Raw genomic sequence first — 17,198 nt, 5'->3', positions numbered from 1 at the left:
ACTGTGGAACAACAATCATACCCACCATCTTAACGATTATCCATTTCCTTTCACCACCTTAACTAATCGTCAAGACGGAGGGAGTTACCAAGATGTGTGCGCATGAGATGCTAGAAAAGGTATATGATTCCCGCATCTTATCGCCAAATTATGCGTGATTGCCTGTGCGCCGATGTCCAAGATGAACAAAAATGTAAACTAATAACCAATAAAAAAAATATTCTAACATAAAAATCTGTATGATTGAAAATTTTGCTATGAACGAAACATCATCCGCAGTGCATCCAATCCAAGTCACTAACTGTCGCGGCACGACCCAAATTTCATGTTTCCCCCATTGAGTCGATTGGCTCACGCCCCGAGCCCCGAGTCAGCGGGTTAACTAGGCGGGAAATTCTTATTTCCGAATACTTGGCGGGAAATTCCTCATTTGACACTCGATCCACTTCAAAACATTAAGATCTCCACTTTACTCAAATCTAACGGCTACAATCTCACCAAATATCGTCTCTCTCCCATTTATTTTGGAGCGCCTCGTTTCTCTGTACGAAAAAGTGGATCTCTGCCAAAACAAAAAAGAAAACACACAAAGGAAAAAAAAATCTCTTGTTTGAGAGAAATAGATGGCGAAGTTATCGAAACCGACGTCGTCCGATGAAGCATTATCCGATGGTTCCAGTTCATCGGAAGAAGAGAGGATCGACGATCAGATCAACGGCGATGAAGACGATGAAGAAGAGCTCGAAGCCGTCGCTCGTTCCGCCGGTGCTTCCGATGAAGACGAAGATGATAACGCTGCACCTGATGCAAACGCGGATGATGCTTACGAGGTAGTTTTACTATTTCCCCCCTTATTTCGTGTTCGATTTTTTTTAATGATTTTTAGTTGTTCGATCTAGCTTTCTGCCAAGAATTGAAAATAAGCTTTTTAAGTTTTTAGTGTTTGCACTTTATTTTGATTATTTGTAGGTAATTTTATGGATTTCCCCTTATGTTGCTTTCGAATTTTTATGATTTTTAGTTGTTCGATCTAGCTTTATTTTTTTGGTTATTTGTAGTTAAGGTCTGCTGATAACTGAATATTTTTTAAGATTTTAGTATTTACACTTTAATATGGTTTTTCCTTCTAGGATTTTTAGTAAGCTGCCGAGAACATCTTCATTGTTTATATTTTATATTTTATGAGTTTTGAGGGTTTTTTTTTCCTTGTAGTATGAGTCTAACGGGGCTGAACCAGATCTTAGTAAGCGAGAAAAGGAGAGGTTAAAAGAAATGGAGAAACTAAAGAAGCAGAAGATTCAGGAAATATTGGATGCTCAAAATGCCGCCATTGATGCTGATATGGTGCGTATTATAGAGAAAGTTTCATTTCTATTAATTTGATGTGTAATTCATGGGCTGCTGATGTTTGGTTTAATTGTAGAATAACAAGGGGAAGGGGCGTTTGAAGTATCTTTTGCAGCAGACGGAGTTGTTTGCTCATTTTTCTAAAGGTGAACAATCATCAACGCAAAAGAAGGTGAAAGGAAGGTATGCATGTTCTTCTTTTTATCAAGGGTGTTGAAATGGTGATTTCTCGTGATTGTGGTGCTTTTATGATATTACTGATTGTAACTTGTAAGTGATGGGTGCTGTTTTCTATTTGGTTTTTAATAGTTTCTTTCACTTGTTAAATTTAGGGGACGTCATTCATCAAAAGTAACTGAGGAGGAAGAAGATGAAGAGTACCTCAAGGAGGAAGAAGATGGTTTGTCTGGAAACACGCGATTGGTCACTCAACCTACTTGTAAATTCTCTGTGAAACCCTCAGTTGGAGAACTCAGTTCAACTGGTTTCTTATCTCTTTTTTATGTTCTTTGCTTTTTTCTTTCCTCACTTGTCAGGTATTCAAGGAAAAATGAGGGACTACCAACTTGCTGGTTTAAATTGGCTTATACGACTGTATGAGAATGGTATAAATGGAATTCTTGCAGATGAAATGGTATGTGTCATAGCCATGGATTTTAATAGTTTGCATATTGTTTAAAGTTCAATGTCAAAGCTTGGTTTTTTTTATCGCAATAATCTTGTCATATGTTATTAGTTGATGTTTGTTTACTAATATTTTTTAACAAAAGGGTCTTGGGAAAACTTTGCAAACTATTTCTTTATTGGGCTATCTGCATGAGTACCGGGGAATTACTGGCCCTCACATGGTTGTTGCTCCAAAATCAACTCTCGGTAACTGGGTGAATGAAATTCGTCGATTCTGCCCAGTCCTGCGAACTGTAAAATTTCTTGGGAATCCTGAAGAAAGAGTAAGTTGCTTTCTGCATGCTTCATTGATGACTATTTTTGCTCTTCATTATGATTCTTACGTCTTCTAATTTTGACAGAGATACATTCGTGAGGAGCTACTTGTTGCTGGGAAGTTTGATGTCTGTGTCACAAGTTTTGAGATGGCCATTAAGGAGAAGTCTGCCTTGCGTCGTTTTAGTTGGCGCTATATAGTTATTGATGAAGCCCATCGGATCAAGAATGAGAATTCACTTCTTTCAAAAACAATGAGGCTCTACAACACTAATTACCGTCTTCTTATTACTGGTACTCCACTTCAGGTATGAGTTCAAATGTTATTTGCTATGGAAGTGCTTACTGAGTCTTTTAGTCTCATTCCATTCATGACATCTGCTTTGCTCAGTTGCCCTCTAAATACCTATGCCATTTTCTGGTACCGAACTTGTGTTTAAGTTTAATATTTGGTTGATCATGTATCATGTCTCCTTGTTTGGATAAGTTTTTGTTGCCAACTGAAAAGATTTTTTGATAATTCTTTGTATTGTTGATTACTTGCACACGTAATAATCTTGGTATTTTTGGTGCAGAATAATCTCCATGAGCTCTGGGCTCTTCTTAACTTTCTACTGCCAGAGATTTTTAGTTCGGCCGAAACTTTTGACGAGTGGTTTCAGATTTCTGGTGAAAATGACGAGCAGGAAGTTGTTCAACAACTTCACAAGGCAAGTTAAAAATCTTATATCTACTCATGCCAGGCCTATGGTTTTGTACAAATAACTAAGATTCTTTGTCCTGAATCTTTAGGTTCTTCGGCCATTTCTCCTTCGAAGATTGAAATCAGATGTTGAAAAAGGATTGCCTCCCAAAAAGGAAACTATCCTGAAAGTAGGAATGTCCCAGATGCAGAAACATTACTACAGGGCTTTGCTGCAAAAAGATCTTGAAGTTGTTAATGCTGGCGGAGAGCGTAAGCGTCTTCTGAACATTGCAATGCAGCTGCGTAAATGCTGTAATCACCCATATCTTTTTCAAGGTGCTGAACCTGGACCTCCATATACTACAGGGGACCATCTTATAACCAATGCTGGTAAATTTACTTCCCGGAACATATTGAATCAAATTTTGTTAAATGAAAGATGACCTTACTAATTTATTTCCAGGCAAAATGGTTCTCTTGGACAAGCTACTGCCAAAGCTAAAGGAGCGTGATTCTAGAGTTCTGATATTTTCTCAGGTAATTTTGAGGGTGCCTAGAATTCTCCATTTGCATATAATACATACCTCTGCAGTGTATATGAAGGTGCCAGTTATTGCTGTTTTCCTTTATTTTCCAAGTTCTGTATTTGTGATTTTTCTGTGGGAATTTGTTGTATTCAGATGACAAGGTTGCTGGATATTCTTGAAGATTATTTGATGTTCCGTGGGTACCTTTATTGTCGGATTGATGGTAATACGGGTGGAGAAGACCGTGATGCTTCTATTGAAGCCTTTAATAAGCCAGGAAGTGAGAAATTTGTTTTCTTGTTATCAACTAGAGCTGGAGGTCTTGGTATTAATCTTGCTACAGCAGATGTTGTCATCCTTTATGATAGTGACTGGTAAGCATCTTCCATCATTTATTATATATATTTTCTTATACCTTGTTGGATTGGTGATACAAGGGGAACCTTGCAGGAATCCACAAGTTGATCTGCAAGCACAGGATCGTGCTCATAGAATTGGTCAAAAGAAGGAAGTTCAAGTGTTTCGCTTTTGCACGGAGGTCTGAAAATTCTCATTGTATGCCAGTTGAGAAGTTACTCTATGCTACAGTAGACTTATTTTTTTTTGTTTATTATGGAACAGTACACTATTGAGGAAAAGGTGATAGAGAGGGCCTACAAAAAGCTTGCCCTAGATGCTCTGGTTATTCAACAAGGACGATTAGCAGAGCAGAAGAGTAAGAAGTTCCTTTGCAGGCAATTATTTTTCTTGATGCAACTCTGCGAGCATATATCTGTATCGTTTCAACATCTTGTTTTATGCAGCTGTTAACAAAGATGAGTTGCTTCAAATGGTGAGATTTGGTGCTGAAATGGTCTTTAGTTCCAAGGATAGCACAGTTACGGATGAAGACATTGATAGAATCATTGCCAAAGGAGAAGCAGCAACAGCTGAACTTGATGCCAAGATGAAGAAATTTACAGAGGATGCTATTAAATTTAAGATGGATGATAGTATGCCTCTCTTGCTTTCTGTGTTTTATTTTACTTAATGTTCTTAAAAACAATCATTTGGTTTCTGACATTCTTCTGTCTCTGTAGCTGCTGAATTGTATGATTTTGATGATGACAAGGTAAAAGCATCCTTCTCGCTTCTTATCTGTAATCTTTCTGTTTGATTTCTTCTTAGTGATTTACACTGCCCTTTATTGATGCTTGGTGCTTTTGCTTCTTCTGGATATAGGATGAAAACAAGTTTGACTTCAAGAAAATTGCAACTGAAAATTGGATTGAGCCTCCAAAAAGAGAGCGAAAGCGGAAGTAAGTCTCCTTTTTCAGCATTTCTGCTTAAAGTTTGCATTGCTCATCTTTTATCCGTATTTGACTTGTATTTCTCATTTCCATTAATCAGTTACTCAGAATCTGAGTACTTCAAACAAACCCTGCGCCAAGGTGGTCCAGCAAAACCAAAGGAACCTCGAATTCCTCGCATGCCTCAGCTGTAAGCCCTTTCTGAAACTTATGCTTTGTTAATTACTTTGCTTTGTTAGAACTGTAGCTAATAAAATATTTCACTTTCTCAGGCATGATTTCCAGTTTTTTAACACTCAGAGGCTAAGTGAGTTGTATGAGAAAGAAGTGCGCTATCTTATGGTATGGATACATAGCGCAAATACAAATTTCTATATACTCCATCCATCAATTCCTTGTTGGTTGTGATTCATTTTCTGATTTAATTTTTTATGCATTAAAATCAGCAAACCCATCAGAAGAATCAGATAAAGGATTCAATTGATGAGGCTGAACCTGGAGGTATTGTACTTTTCCCATATAAGCCGTTGCTTTATGTTACGCGATCTTCTTTGTGCCTATTTGACCAAGGCTCTTTTATCTAGAAGGTGGAGATCCACTAACTGCTGAAGAATTGGAAGAAAAGGAACAACTATTAGAAGAGGTGAGTAGAATGCAGTGTTTGCTATGTTCATATTATAGATTACTTGAACTTAATTTTTTAGTGCATCAGGGGTTTTCTTCATGGAGCAGAAGAGATTTCAATACTTTCATAAGAGCTTGTGAGAAGTATGGACGAAATGATATAAAAAGTATTGCTTCAGAAATGGAAGGGAAAACTGAGGAGGAAGTTCAACGATATGCTAAAGTTTTTAAAGAACGATACAAGGAGTTAAATGGCAAGTGATATCTGATACCATGCTATATTTTACCTTGTTTGGGTTGGTTTCATGTACCTGTAATTGTTTCCCCGGCTTGCTTTAAAATGATTTGAAGTAAACATACGAATGTGAATAATGCACAAGGTTTAAATGCTATATTAATTAGTGAGTTTTATTATACAACAGATTATGATAGGATAATAAAGAACATTGAAAGAGGCGAAGCCAGAATCTCTAGAAAAGATGAGATCAAGAAAGCAATTGGCAAGAAATTGGATCGCTACAAGAATCCATGGCTGGAAATGAAGATCCAGTATGGTCAAAACAAAGGGAAGCTGTACAATGAAGAATGTGATCGGTTCATGGTGTGTCTTTAAATCTTTTCCATCGCATGATTTATTTTTGGGTTCACCTTAGTTTTATTTGTGTTATTTATGCCTGTGCATCATATGTAAAACAGATATGTATGGTTCACAAGCTTGGATATGGGAATTGGGAGGAATTGAAGGCAGCATTCAGAATGTCTCCTTTGTTTCGATTTGATTGGTTCGTTAAGTCACGGACAACTCAAGAGCTGGCAAGGAGATGCGATACCCTCATCCGGTTGGTTGAGAAGGAAAATCAGGAATATGACGAGAGGGAGCGACAAGCCCGCAAGGAGAAGAAACTTGCCAAGGTTCAGTATATCTTCCTTTTATCTTATTTAGAGTTATATATTTCATAGGTTACTATGTTTATTCTAGTTTTTTTTTCAGAACATGACGCCATCTAAGCGAGGTGGGAGGCAGCCGATTGAGAGTCCTGCTTTACCAAAGAAACCAAAACAGCTATCAATGGATGATTACGTGATCTCGGTTCGTTTCTTACTGGAACTTTTTAGAATTTGGTGATGAACTTTGTTTCTTTATATCCCTTAATATTAAAGTGATATTCATCTCAATTTGCAGGGAAAAAAGAGGAAATGAAAAGCCTCAGATTTTGTTTGGGACTCGGGTATAATTCTCGACTTTTTGTATGGACTTGACTTTAGAATTATTCAACAAAACTTATTATCCCGCACTACTTGGAAAGGTCTAATTAATATCATTGATGTGTTAGTTTTATTAGGTTATGGAAGTTGTGTAAATGAGAGTATATTACTAAAGTCATTTTTTAAAGAACAGTAACCATGTCCATTACATTTACTGAAATATACTGGCTACCTGCCATTGGGATAAAAAAAACCATGGCTTTCTCTTCTATGATAATAAATACTAGAAGAGCAAGAAGTATGGATTTTGCCCAATTCATTTATCAAGGGATTGAACTCGTTAATTTTCATCTTATTCCTAATTTGATCTAACTTGATTTTATCATAAACCTTCAACTCAAATTGTTTTGAAAATTTTAATTGTTTAACATTGATTAGGGGTAATATTTGTTTGATCTGGTTCTTTGAATTTTTTTAACCGTTTATAATTTGGTTTGATTTGATTTTTTCATATTAATTTTTAAATTTTAAGTTTTTTAATAATTTTTATTATTTTAAATATAAAGTATTTAATTTTTACATTATAAAAATATAAACTTTGGATGTTATAAATTGTCTGGTTTGAGTTGGGTTTTCAGTTTTTCTTGCTACCGTTGATAATCAACGACAGCGATCCAACTTGTTTGCCATTGATAACCATGATAATCAGAAAACGACAGTTTACAGTACAAAGGATGATTATGAATTTATGATGATCGACTTGTTTGCCGCTGTTAACATAATGATGAAAACTCTTTGTATAAGCTGAAAACAGAGCTAACTCACAAATCCATACATAAGAAAGAACTGTACCATTACAAAAGATGCAAACACCAATAGAGAGACACCCCACACAAAACCCACATGAATCTCAATATCTTCTGTAACATGAATCTAAAACAAAAAAAGGCCCTAGAAACATAGATTAACATGTTGCATACAAGTACCAACATTACCTGTTAATCCCCGAAATTGATCAACCGCTCTTGGTCCTCTCTTTGTGGTGCTTCTTCCCTTAACTACAAGGATGATTATAGGACAAAAGCAAACAACAGTTGAAGTTTGGATAACAGGTAGAAATGGAGACTTGAAGTAAGGATTCCACGTTTGACGATCCTTGAAATGATGCAACATGTTTTTTCATCGAAAGAGCAAAATGGAAAGGATTTCAGCAACACTAGTCGTTTGTACCATCAAAGCTTCCCATTGCGTTTGCTCGTTTTTTCTCCCTCAAATTCTCGCCCCATACTTTAGCCTCTGCAACGGCGCGTTCCCTGTCAAGGTCACGATTACGTTCCCTTGGTCTTGAAGTATTCAGAGGGCTGTCTATGTGAGACTCGTGCCGTTCTGAATCATCTAAACCCCATTTCCTTCCTGATCCACCACTGGTTTCGTTCCTACCTAACTCTGCTCCAAGGCTTGATTCCCTAGCGTGATTCCTCTTCCTGTAATCAGGTGAATTTCTATGGCTGTGCTCTTTCGGGCTGTCCAATCCATCTTCCTTGGGTCTTGGAATCGATGGACCAACTCTGTTACTTTGATTGCCAGGAGCATTTGGGTCGTAGGTTTGTGATGCCAAGTACGTAAGGGCTGTCACAACATCGCCTATTAGAGGTCTTGTAGCAGCTTGTTCTTGTAAACACATTGCAGCAACTGCAAGAGCTTGGTACAAGCCTCGCATTGGATAATGACCATGGAGTAACGGGTCAGCCATTTTTGGGAACTTCCTGCGGTCTTTGAAAAGTGGCCGTGCCTACAAATGAAATAAAATACGACACTCATTCTACATAAATAAGCCTATCACGTCGGAATTTGGAATCATGGCAGGTAGAAGAGAAAGATACTTACCCATGCAACGAGATTATGCTCTCCATGAGCACGTGTATTATCAATGGCCTTGCGCCCCGTGATAAGCTCAAGAAAGACCACACCGAAACTATACACATCAGACTTTAGGGTAAGTTGGCCGGTCATTGCGTATTCCGGCGCACAATAACCATAAGTACCCATCACACGTGTAGACACATGGGTTTTGTCACCGACGGGTCCCAGTTTCGCAAGCCCGAAATCCGATAATTTAGGGTGAAATCCTTCATGAAGAAGGATGTTGGATGATTTCAAGTCCCTATATATAACAGGAGGATTAGCTTTATCGTGCAAGTATTCCAATCCCTTGGCTGCACCGGCTGCAATCTTCATTCTTGTATTCCAGTCCAAAGGTTCCTTGTCCGGTGGAAGATCTGAAACAAAATTGAAACACAGTAACCATCGAGGTATACCAAAAACACGATTTTCTAATACAAACCTGATATCACATTAATGAAATGAGAGTGTAAAATGCCACTGAAGACAAAACAACATATCTTGAGTGCGCAACCTTAAATACAATAGAATAACAGGAACACAATTTAAAAGTTTTTCTCGTGTGGGATGTAAAGAAAAACTGACATAAAAGCTTGGAGGAAGAAAATGAGCACCAAAGCAACGGAATTTCTAGTTACGTATTTGTCTAGCAGCATAAATGAAGCCAAGATCAATCAGCAATAGGTCAGTTATGCATTGAAACAAAAACCATTCTTGCTATGATTACAATTCTATAAGGAAAATATGGTTCTACCAAAGTCAATACGAAGCTTCATCAATAAATCCTAGCGTCTTTCAGTTTCCAAATTGACAGTGCAATAAAAAACCAAAAGCTAGAGGACTGCAAGTATTATGAATACCACCCTTACCATGTAAGTGATCCTCCAATGAACCCAAAGGCATAAACTCGTAAACAAGGAGGCGTTGGTCTCCGTCAGCACAATAACCAATCAAGTTGACGAGGTTTGGGTGGTGCAAGAGGCTAAGCATAAGAACTTCGACTAGAAATTCTCTATTTCCCTGTAGCCCGTTTCTATCAAGCTGTTTGACAGCAACAACCTGTCAAACCCGTAACTAAAAATAAGTATTACAAAGCTTATGTTTGGTCATTAACATCTATTTAAAGCAACCATTACGAACCTGTCCTGTACTCTCCAAGCGGCCTTTATAAACACGTCCAAAACCACCTTCTCCTAATAGACATTCCGGTCTAAAGTTCTTTGTAGCGGCGGCAAGCTCTCGGAAAGTGAATGTTTGTGCTGCAATATTCGCCGTCGGTCCATCTTTAGGCACTACAGGTAGCTCCCTCTTAGAATCAGAACCATTTCGAGACTTCGATTTATCTGTTCAACCACAATAATAAAAGTCTCAAAATGCTTGTCTATAATCCTAAAATTTATTACTTTTCGACATAAAAAAATTTTGAAAAATCACAAGCAATTCTTTTAACCTTTATTTTATTTACTACATTCTATTGAATATTCTAAATTCTCACTCAAAATGCATTTACTAGCATTTAATCTAAACAATTACGGGCCTAAAATACTAAAATTCAAACTAAAGAATTCATCAAAGAACCCTAAAGAAACCCTAAAACAAACATAATGTTATCAGATCAAACTAGCAATTTAATCCCCCCAAAAAAACAATAAATTAAAAGCATCAGTTTAGCTAAGAAAATGAAGAAAAAAAAACATTTTTTTACCTCTATTAACATGTTGAGACTGTGGAACTGAGCTATCTTTAGTTGAGTCCTTCTTGCTCAGTTCTTTAACTGTGGTTCCACCATTATTGTTATTGTTATTAGCTTCCTTGTTTGATGATCCAAAACAAGGAAAACACCCACCCATAATCCAAAAAAGAAAAAAGAAATACCCAAGAAAATTCAAATAAAACCCAGAATTTAAAGCCCAAAATTAAAGATAATTGTTCAAGAATTACTTCCCAAAAAAGAAGGAAAAAAAAACCCCATCCTTTTTGTGTATTTTCTCAGTTAAAAATCCAATCTTTACCAACTCCTTTCTTCTTCCCCACTTCAAATCCTTTTGTTTTAGCTTCTCTCTCTCTATATGATTTCAAATGACCATTAAAGACAAAAATCGAAACCAAAGTGGTGGATCAACAAATCGAAGAAAAAAAAAACTTACTTTGTGTAAGAAGGTAAAGACTAAAGAGAAGGAGAAAGAAAAAGGTTTAATTTGATGGAAATTAAAGAAAAAAAGAAAAGAAAAGCGGTGGCTTACGTATAGTGATAGGTAAAAATTAATTTCCCAAATGGTTACCTTTTTTAAAAACTTATTTTACCATAATTATTTAGATTTATACTTTTTAAAGGATTTGAGTATATAAAAATAAATCACTAATATATCTAGACCCACCGCAAGATTTAATCTCAGAATAATATGAGACAAAATTTAGAAATTTTATTTAAGAGATGGAAATAAAATTATAAAATTTTAAAGAGATGAAGATTAAAATTATGTTAAAATGTTTAAATAATGTTATTAGTTTTTTGGCGGAACTAATATTGCAAAATTTTGTTTATTCAAAATTGAAAAAAACAATTTTAATGATTTATATTATGAGAGGAATTAAACGAATTTTTTCCCATCCGATAGTCGAATAATTATGGTAAAAAGAAATAAAATATTAGGAGCAGTTTCTAGTAATAAAATAATTATCATGGTCGGAAGGAGAAAAAATGTGTGGGTCCCACTTTAGAAGATGTGCTTTCCACACTTGTGATGGAAATTCTCAACACATGTTTTAATTTTTTCTAAAAATATATATAAATAACATTTAAGAAAAGAAAAGTAGATAAAAATAAATAAAGGGGACTTCGATTCGGTGTGCTTGATATCCGTGTTTTCCTTTTTGGGTGTTTTGAAGTTTGAGCCGTTGGATTTAGATGTGCGATGGAGAAAAAAAGGTAGTGATGTCATGATGCTCGATCCAACTACGGTATTATTTAATGTTTTTTAATTACTTTTTTAAAAATATCCTTTTTTGAATTTTAAATATTAGAATAGAATGTCAGTTTCTGACAAAAAAGTTCTCTATTTTTGTACGACTTCAAATTTAAAAAAAAAATCATAATTTTATATATACTAAACTTCCAAAACATTATTTTAAATATATTATTTATGTAAAAGTATTAACTTTCCAAATTCATTGATAATAATTAATTAATTATAATATTACTATTTCAAAGATCTTTATTTTTGTTTAAATTAACACCATTTATGTAAAAATATTAACTTCCCAAAGATATTTTACTCATTTAGTCATTCATATTTCTATTTTTTGGGGTCAATTTCACTCTTATTCTTTTAACTAAATTCGATTATTATTATTTTTAAAAATCAAATTAATTTTATTTAATAAAATATTTAATTAAAATAATAATTTTAATTATGTTAGTGTGACAATTTGAGTTATAGTAACGTGAATTTCATGTTAACAAGATATTATTTGTTTTATATGACACGTCAACAAATACTTAAAAATATTAGCATGAAGTACATATAAATTACCATGTTTAAAATTTTAACGTTTCAGTCAATATTTGTGTCAAAAAGCATTAGGTTAAATTCAAAAAATTTTAGATGAATTTAAAATAAAATTTAATATACATATTTTAGATTTATTCTAAACTTGAACAATTATATATAGTGTTAATATTATACACAAGTCTGACCCCATTCATAAACATAAGATAAAATATATAATTTATATATAAAAATAAACAATAATTTTATTAATTTAAGAAAAACTTGAGAAATCTATAGCATATCGAGGAAGTAGCTTTGATGCCAAGTTATCCATACATAAGTATGTCAGTACATTTTTTTTTCTTTTTTACTTTTTAGAAAAAAAAATCACTATGAGACCTTTTTTTTTTTTACTGTTTTTACCTTTTGGGACCATTTTATTTATTTGTTTGTTTTTGCCTGCACCAACTTTGATCAAATGATCATCATATGAGCACTAATGCACTAATTATTCTATCTTTTTCTTTTCAAATTAAAAATAAATTTTTGAAAATAGATCCCTCAAGAGTTGAGTTATGCATCCGGTTTGATAAATCCGGATTAGGGTTGAGTTTGGATTTTTATTTATTTATCTTTTGATATAATATTTGATAACATTAGAATTTTTTTTAAATTTAATTATATTAATATATTATATTTTAAATGGTAAACCAATTATTTTGATAAATGGAGTGGAGAAAACCAAACCCTAAAAACTTTTAAAATAGGACAAAAAAGGTAGGTATCTTTTTCTATTTTAAGATAAAATGGAATAAATTCCATCACTCTTTAGACAAGATGAATATTTTGCCAATACTTTTTACTGCACCATGGATGAACACAAGCATGCCTCACCATTAGATCTGCCCAATGGTCGGGTTCACCTACACTTGAATAAGGATTTTCTTATCTTAAGCCGTTTTGCCTCGAATTCAATTTAAATAATAAAAATATAAAATATCAATTAAAACATATTTTTAATAGTAAAATGAGTATTGAAAATTTTTAAAACTGGACTTTAACCTGATTGATCCATGAATACTTTTACTCATCATGCCCATTTAAAGAAATAAGCCGATGAATAATATTTTTATTTTTTATTTTTCAAGGAGGTTGTAGTTTGAGGATAAAAAAATTATTGATGCTGAAATTTTGTAATTCGAATATAATTTGAAATTATCTTCTTTAAGTATCCACAAATTCTTTTAAAAGTGTTATCATCATATCTGAATTTTCAACTTTGAACTCTTAAGCTCACACATAAAATAATGTAGGGGTAAAAATTACTTAGATTAAATTGTATTCCGGCTGCTAAGTACATTTCTTTGTGTTCGAGATTGTGAGTTTGCATTTAGCTAAGTGCAACTGATAGTTGTTGGGGATCGACTCGTATAAATAACAAATAAGAAAATAGAGAAAATCGAATACACAAATATTTACGTAAAACACCCTCAATTAAGAAAATAAAAATCACAGGTAAATGAGACTTCACTAATGAGAAAGTAATTTGAAAAGTACAAGATGGAGATTATAAAAAACAAACCTTGAACTCCAAATATAAAACCCTCCGACTAAAATACAAAATTCTCTTAAAGCTCTGTCAGGACGTCAGCGACTTTTTTTTTTGGTCCAAAAATACAAGACACGTTCCATAATTTTAAAATTCAATCAAATTGCAAATATATATATATATATATATATATATATGTATAAATCTATTGAAGAGTAAGATTAACCGTCAAAGCGCTTGAACATTTATTTGAAAATTGAGGATATTTAGACATAAATATGATTTCCAAAATATGCACTTGAAAAAAAAAACTAATTTAAAAAATAAGTGTGCTTTAAACAAAAAGTTTGAAACCCATGCCCCACCCAGCCTAGTAATTAAGCTTTAAACTCAAATATCAACCTCTAATGTCTAATTGTTTTGTTCTATAAATAATAATAATAATAATAATATATTTTTATTATATATGATAAATATTTAAATCCAAAATATCGTTTTATTTTTCGATACAAATTTGATGAACCTTATTCGACAAGGATCCCAGCGAGTAAAGTTGGAAAAATATATCACAAAAATCATATTTCCTAAAAATGAAAATTATATGTTGGTGGGCTGAGCCAAGCCCAATCTTTTTCCTAATTTGATCAAGGTTGGTTCAAAATTAAGCCCGTATTTCAAGTCGATTCCAAAATTACCAAAAAAGACCAATATCATACCTAAATTCAGTCCATGAACAAACTTGAAAATGAATTTGATCTTTATATTTTAATTTGAGATATTAAATAATTTGATATTTATAGTTCATTTAATTGAAGGGATGACTTTAAATATCTCTAGAATTTAGGTTAAAAATATGTTGAAATTTATTAACTGAAGTGATGAGTGATAACGAATTTAAGGAGTCTGATTTGAAGCATGATTGAAATTTTAAAATTGAAAAATATAAGAATTAAAATAGAATGATTTATGCACAATATAGGATTAATAGCAAAATTAACCCAATGATTTAACTATTATCATTTGTGCTATGACTAAAATTTTAAATTTTAAAAATATAAAAATTAAAATTGATCAATTTAAAATGCATAAACTAAATCCACAACTTATAAATAATAACAAAATTTGAGATGATATAAAAAAATAGTACATTTTTTGGATTCAATCATTTATTAAGATATTCATTGAACCAAATTGCGTAATATAACTTGAAATTTCATTAGTTTTTCGTCGACCAAATATCTACCAATGTGCAAAATGAGAATTGGGTCAAGTTTTGGCTTAACATATTTATTTCTCTTATTTTTATAATATAATTAGCATATTCAAATTGATAATATTGGTAGTCGCTCTTGTTAAACTGATAAAAGTAAAAAATATTTGTTGTTATTCGGTCACATGATTAAAACTATTTTTAAATCTAATCAACAATGTGCGAGTTCGATGCTTAAAGTTGTTTAAAAAACCCATGTTTTTTAACGGTAGAAACTAATGGTGTCATACATTTGAATTTACTAATAAAATTATAAAAGCAAATAACAATCAAGTTATGCCAAATTAAAGGGGTTGAATTCTAAATTTAGCATAGTAGGAGGACTAAATCCATAGACCCAAGAAGATGTATTGAAATTGAAACGGCCTCATCACATTGATGAACTGCTTTTTGTGGATATATACCCCCAAAGTAGAAAATTCTCAAAATAGTGGCTATAGTTTTCCGTGTTTACTTTTTTATCCTTTTGTCATCAAAGATTGACATAAAATGAATGTCTGACGACACTCTAAATATATGAAACGATAAACTAAAAGCATTGAGCATAGATACCAATGCCCCTTTGAGTTTCATAGCTAAATATAAGAACCTTTCCCATGTACGTATACATATATACAAGGATGTATAGCCAGGAATTTGGTAGTGAAGGAACCAAAATAAAAATTATAGGCCAAAATTAAAAATTATATTTTAAAAAAAGCTTAAAAGGAAGTATTAATAAGTTTTAGGGACTAAAATTGTTATTACTCCATTTAATCAAGGGAGTCGTGACCGCTGCCTCCCTCCATGGTACAATCCTGCGTATATGTGATTGGCTTTTGATGAATTGTCCAAATTTAAAATTTCTAAAATTTTCAAAATTCTCATTAGAAATTAAATGATATAATAATTAAAAAAAGAGATTAATTAAATTTAGGTTGACAATGAGATTCTACCATAATCTGAATGAATTGACAAAGAGACTTTATAAAGGCATGACGTTGGTGAGCAATATTCTCCACATGGGGATGGGCACACATAATGCTGGAAAATGGAATTAATATGTTTTGTTTGCAATTGCTTTGATTGATTTGGAAAAGAAGAAGAACCTAAACCCAAAGTGATGATAATAAAAGGAAATCTTTTGTGTTTTGAGTGCTAATAACTTTCACTTAAAACACTTAATTTGGAATTTAATTAAATTAATATATCACTGTAAAACCAAATGAGGAAATGATTCCATCGCCATACCTTCAAGAATTTTGATTTCTTGATTCCTAAAATATATGCATTGATGGAACAACACTTTAACAAGAATATAATTCAAGCAAACAATCAGGATTTTATTTATAAAAATGGAATATATGCATATAAATGACATATATATTTGTCTCCACTGCTACAAAAACGTAATATAGAAACCAAAATCCCAATTTCTCTTACCATTTTATAGAATGGAATCTTGATCCATGACTACAAAATGTGGTGTAATTGTAGCTTTATAAAAGAAAGGGTTATTATATTCTTTAGTTCTTGAATTTGATAATTTCTTTTATTTTGGCCCCTAAACTTGGATTCTATCTAAATTTGATGACGTGGCATGATTTTAGAGGTAAAGATAACTTTTGTCAAGTTCAGGAATCAAAATGAACTTAGTCGCCAAGTTCAAGAATTAAACGTTATATTAATCTTTTTTATGGAGGTAAAGATAACTTTTGTAGATTGAAATTGAAAAGCTTGACCGTAAATCCTCTCATCCAACTATTTTCGATTTGATACCAGTCACAAGGATTATAACAACTTGAAGAATTATTGGGTAAAAAAAGTCAAAAGCTTTGACTTTCAAGAGTAAACTCCAATGAAGTTCAAATTTCAAAGCATAAAATATACACGTACATATATATATATATATATAAAGATACATTAGGCTCTATAGATTTATTTTCAATACAAATTAAAAGCCGGGCTACATGCTGTGGGGGAAATTGTAACTCTTTTAAAATTTAAAGCCAAATAGCACCGGCATTTTTTAGCAAGTTCTTCAAGGAACCATTGAGGTGAAGGGTCATGATAGTGTTAGCTGACCCGATGAACCTACCACCGATGAACACGGCTGGGACCGATGGGTTGCAGCCGAGCCTCATCAGAGCCCATTCCATTTCCTTGCCTCTGGCGTCCTCGTCAAGCTCGTATATAGCTGGACTCACCCCTTGCTCGTAGAACAATCTCTTGATTGCATGGCACATGCAACATGAACTCTTGCTGAAGATCACCACTGCCTTCTGTGACGCCAATTTTGCTACCCGATCCATCGATCCGATATATTTTTTCAAGTTGAAGACTATGTTTCGGAGCAAATGCTACTTAATTTGTTACTATATGCTTTG

The 17,198-nt window shown here is 33.2% G+C and overlaps 3 protein-coding genes across 4 annotated transcripts; 1 reads left to right on the top strand and 2 right to left on the bottom strand.

The window, feature by feature from the left end:
* The first annotated feature begins 516 nt into the window (after positions 1-516).
* On the top strand, positions 517-6,970 carry LOC105800764 (ISWI chromatin-remodeling complex ATPase CHR11). 2 transcript variants are annotated; one of them, XM_012632075.2, is made up of 25 exons: positions 517-830; positions 1,213-1,344; positions 1,424-1,530; positions 1,680-1,786; positions 1,884-1,981; positions 2,118-2,297; positions 2,376-2,597; positions 2,865-2,999; positions 3,082-3,364; positions 3,438-3,511; positions 3,655-3,875; positions 3,952-4,039; positions 4,123-4,216; positions 4,305-4,493; positions 4,581-4,612; positions 4,723-4,799; positions 4,891-4,980; positions 5,063-5,132; positions 5,237-5,291; positions 5,378-5,433; positions 5,503-5,668; positions 5,837-6,015; positions 6,111-6,326; positions 6,406-6,504; positions 6,598-6,970. In XM_012632075.2, exons 1-25 carry the CDS (start codon positions 624-626, stop codon positions 6,613-6,615), a joined length of 3,195 nt encoding a protein of 1,064 aa, XP_012487529.1. In that variant the 5' UTR covers positions 517-623; the 3' UTR covers positions 6,616-6,970. The 2 variants fall into 2 exon arrangements, with proteins under 2 accessions (XP_012487529.1, XP_012487528.1); XM_012632074.2 differs by having other exon boundaries at positions 5,375-5,433.
* Positions 6,971-7,393: 423 nt separating this feature from the next.
* On the bottom strand, positions 7,394-10,717 carry LOC105800765 (serine/threonine-protein kinase PBL27). The gene is made up of 5 exons (XM_012632077.2): positions 10,228-10,717; positions 9,663-9,865; positions 9,392-9,581; positions 8,508-8,899; positions 7,394-8,412 (listed from the first exon to the last, which is right to left on the bottom strand). Exons 1-5 carry the CDS (start codon positions 10,370-10,372, stop codon positions 7,837-7,839), a joined length of 1,506 nt encoding a protein of 501 aa, XP_012487531.1. The 5' UTR covers positions 10,373-10,717; the 3' UTR covers positions 7,394-7,836.
* A 5,831-nt stretch (positions 10,718-16,548) lies between these two features.
* Positions 16,549-17,198, bottom strand: LOC105800766 (monothiol glutaredoxin-S10). The gene has a single exon (XM_012632078.2). The coding sequence runs from the start codon at positions 17,121-17,123 to the stop codon at positions 16,815-16,817; it is 309 nt and encodes a 102-aa protein (XP_012487532.1). The 5' UTR covers positions 17,124-17,198; the 3' UTR covers positions 16,549-16,814.

This window comes from Gossypium raimondii, chromosome 9 (assembly GCF_025698545.1).
Source record: "Gossypium raimondii isolate GPD5lz chromosome 9, ASM2569854v1, whole genome shotgun sequence".
NCBI classification, from domain to species: domain Eukaryota; kingdom Viridiplantae; phylum Streptophyta; class Magnoliopsida; order Malvales; family Malvaceae; genus Gossypium; species Gossypium raimondii.
The sequence above is the reverse complement of the archived record's forward strand: the minus strand, read 5'-3'. Positions and strand labels throughout refer to the sequence as shown.

Bases quoted from the DNA above. Each gene is read 5' to 3' on its own strand.
- LOC105800764 (XM_012632074.2), top strand. From the start codon at position 624: ATGGCGAAGTTATCGAAACCGACGTCGTCCGATGAAGCATTATCCGAT. The intron at 5,434-5,502 runs GTGAGTAGAATG...TTAGTGCATCAG, and splicing joins AGGAACAACTATTAGAAGAG to GGGTTTTCTTCATGGAGCAG. The intron at 6,327-6,405 runs GTTCAGTATATC...TTTTTTTTTCAG, and splicing joins AGGAGAAGAAACTTGCCAAG to AACATGACGCCATCTAAGCG.
- LOC105800765 (XM_012632077.2), bottom strand. From the start codon at position 10,372: ATGGGTGGGTGTTTTCCTTGTTTTGGATCATCAAACAAGGAAGCTAAT. The intron at 9,866-10,227 runs GTAAAAAAATGT...GTGGTTGAACAG, and splicing joins GTCTCAACATGTTAATAGAG to ATAAATCGAAGTCTCGAAAT. The intron at 9,582-9,662 runs GTTCGTAATGGT...CGGGTTTGACAG, and splicing joins GCTTGGAGAGTACAGGACAG to GTTGTTGCTGTCAAACAGCT.
- LOC105800766 (XM_012632078.2), bottom strand. From the start codon at position 17,123: ATGGATCGGGTAGCAAAATTGGCGTCACAGAAGGCAGTGGTGATCTTC.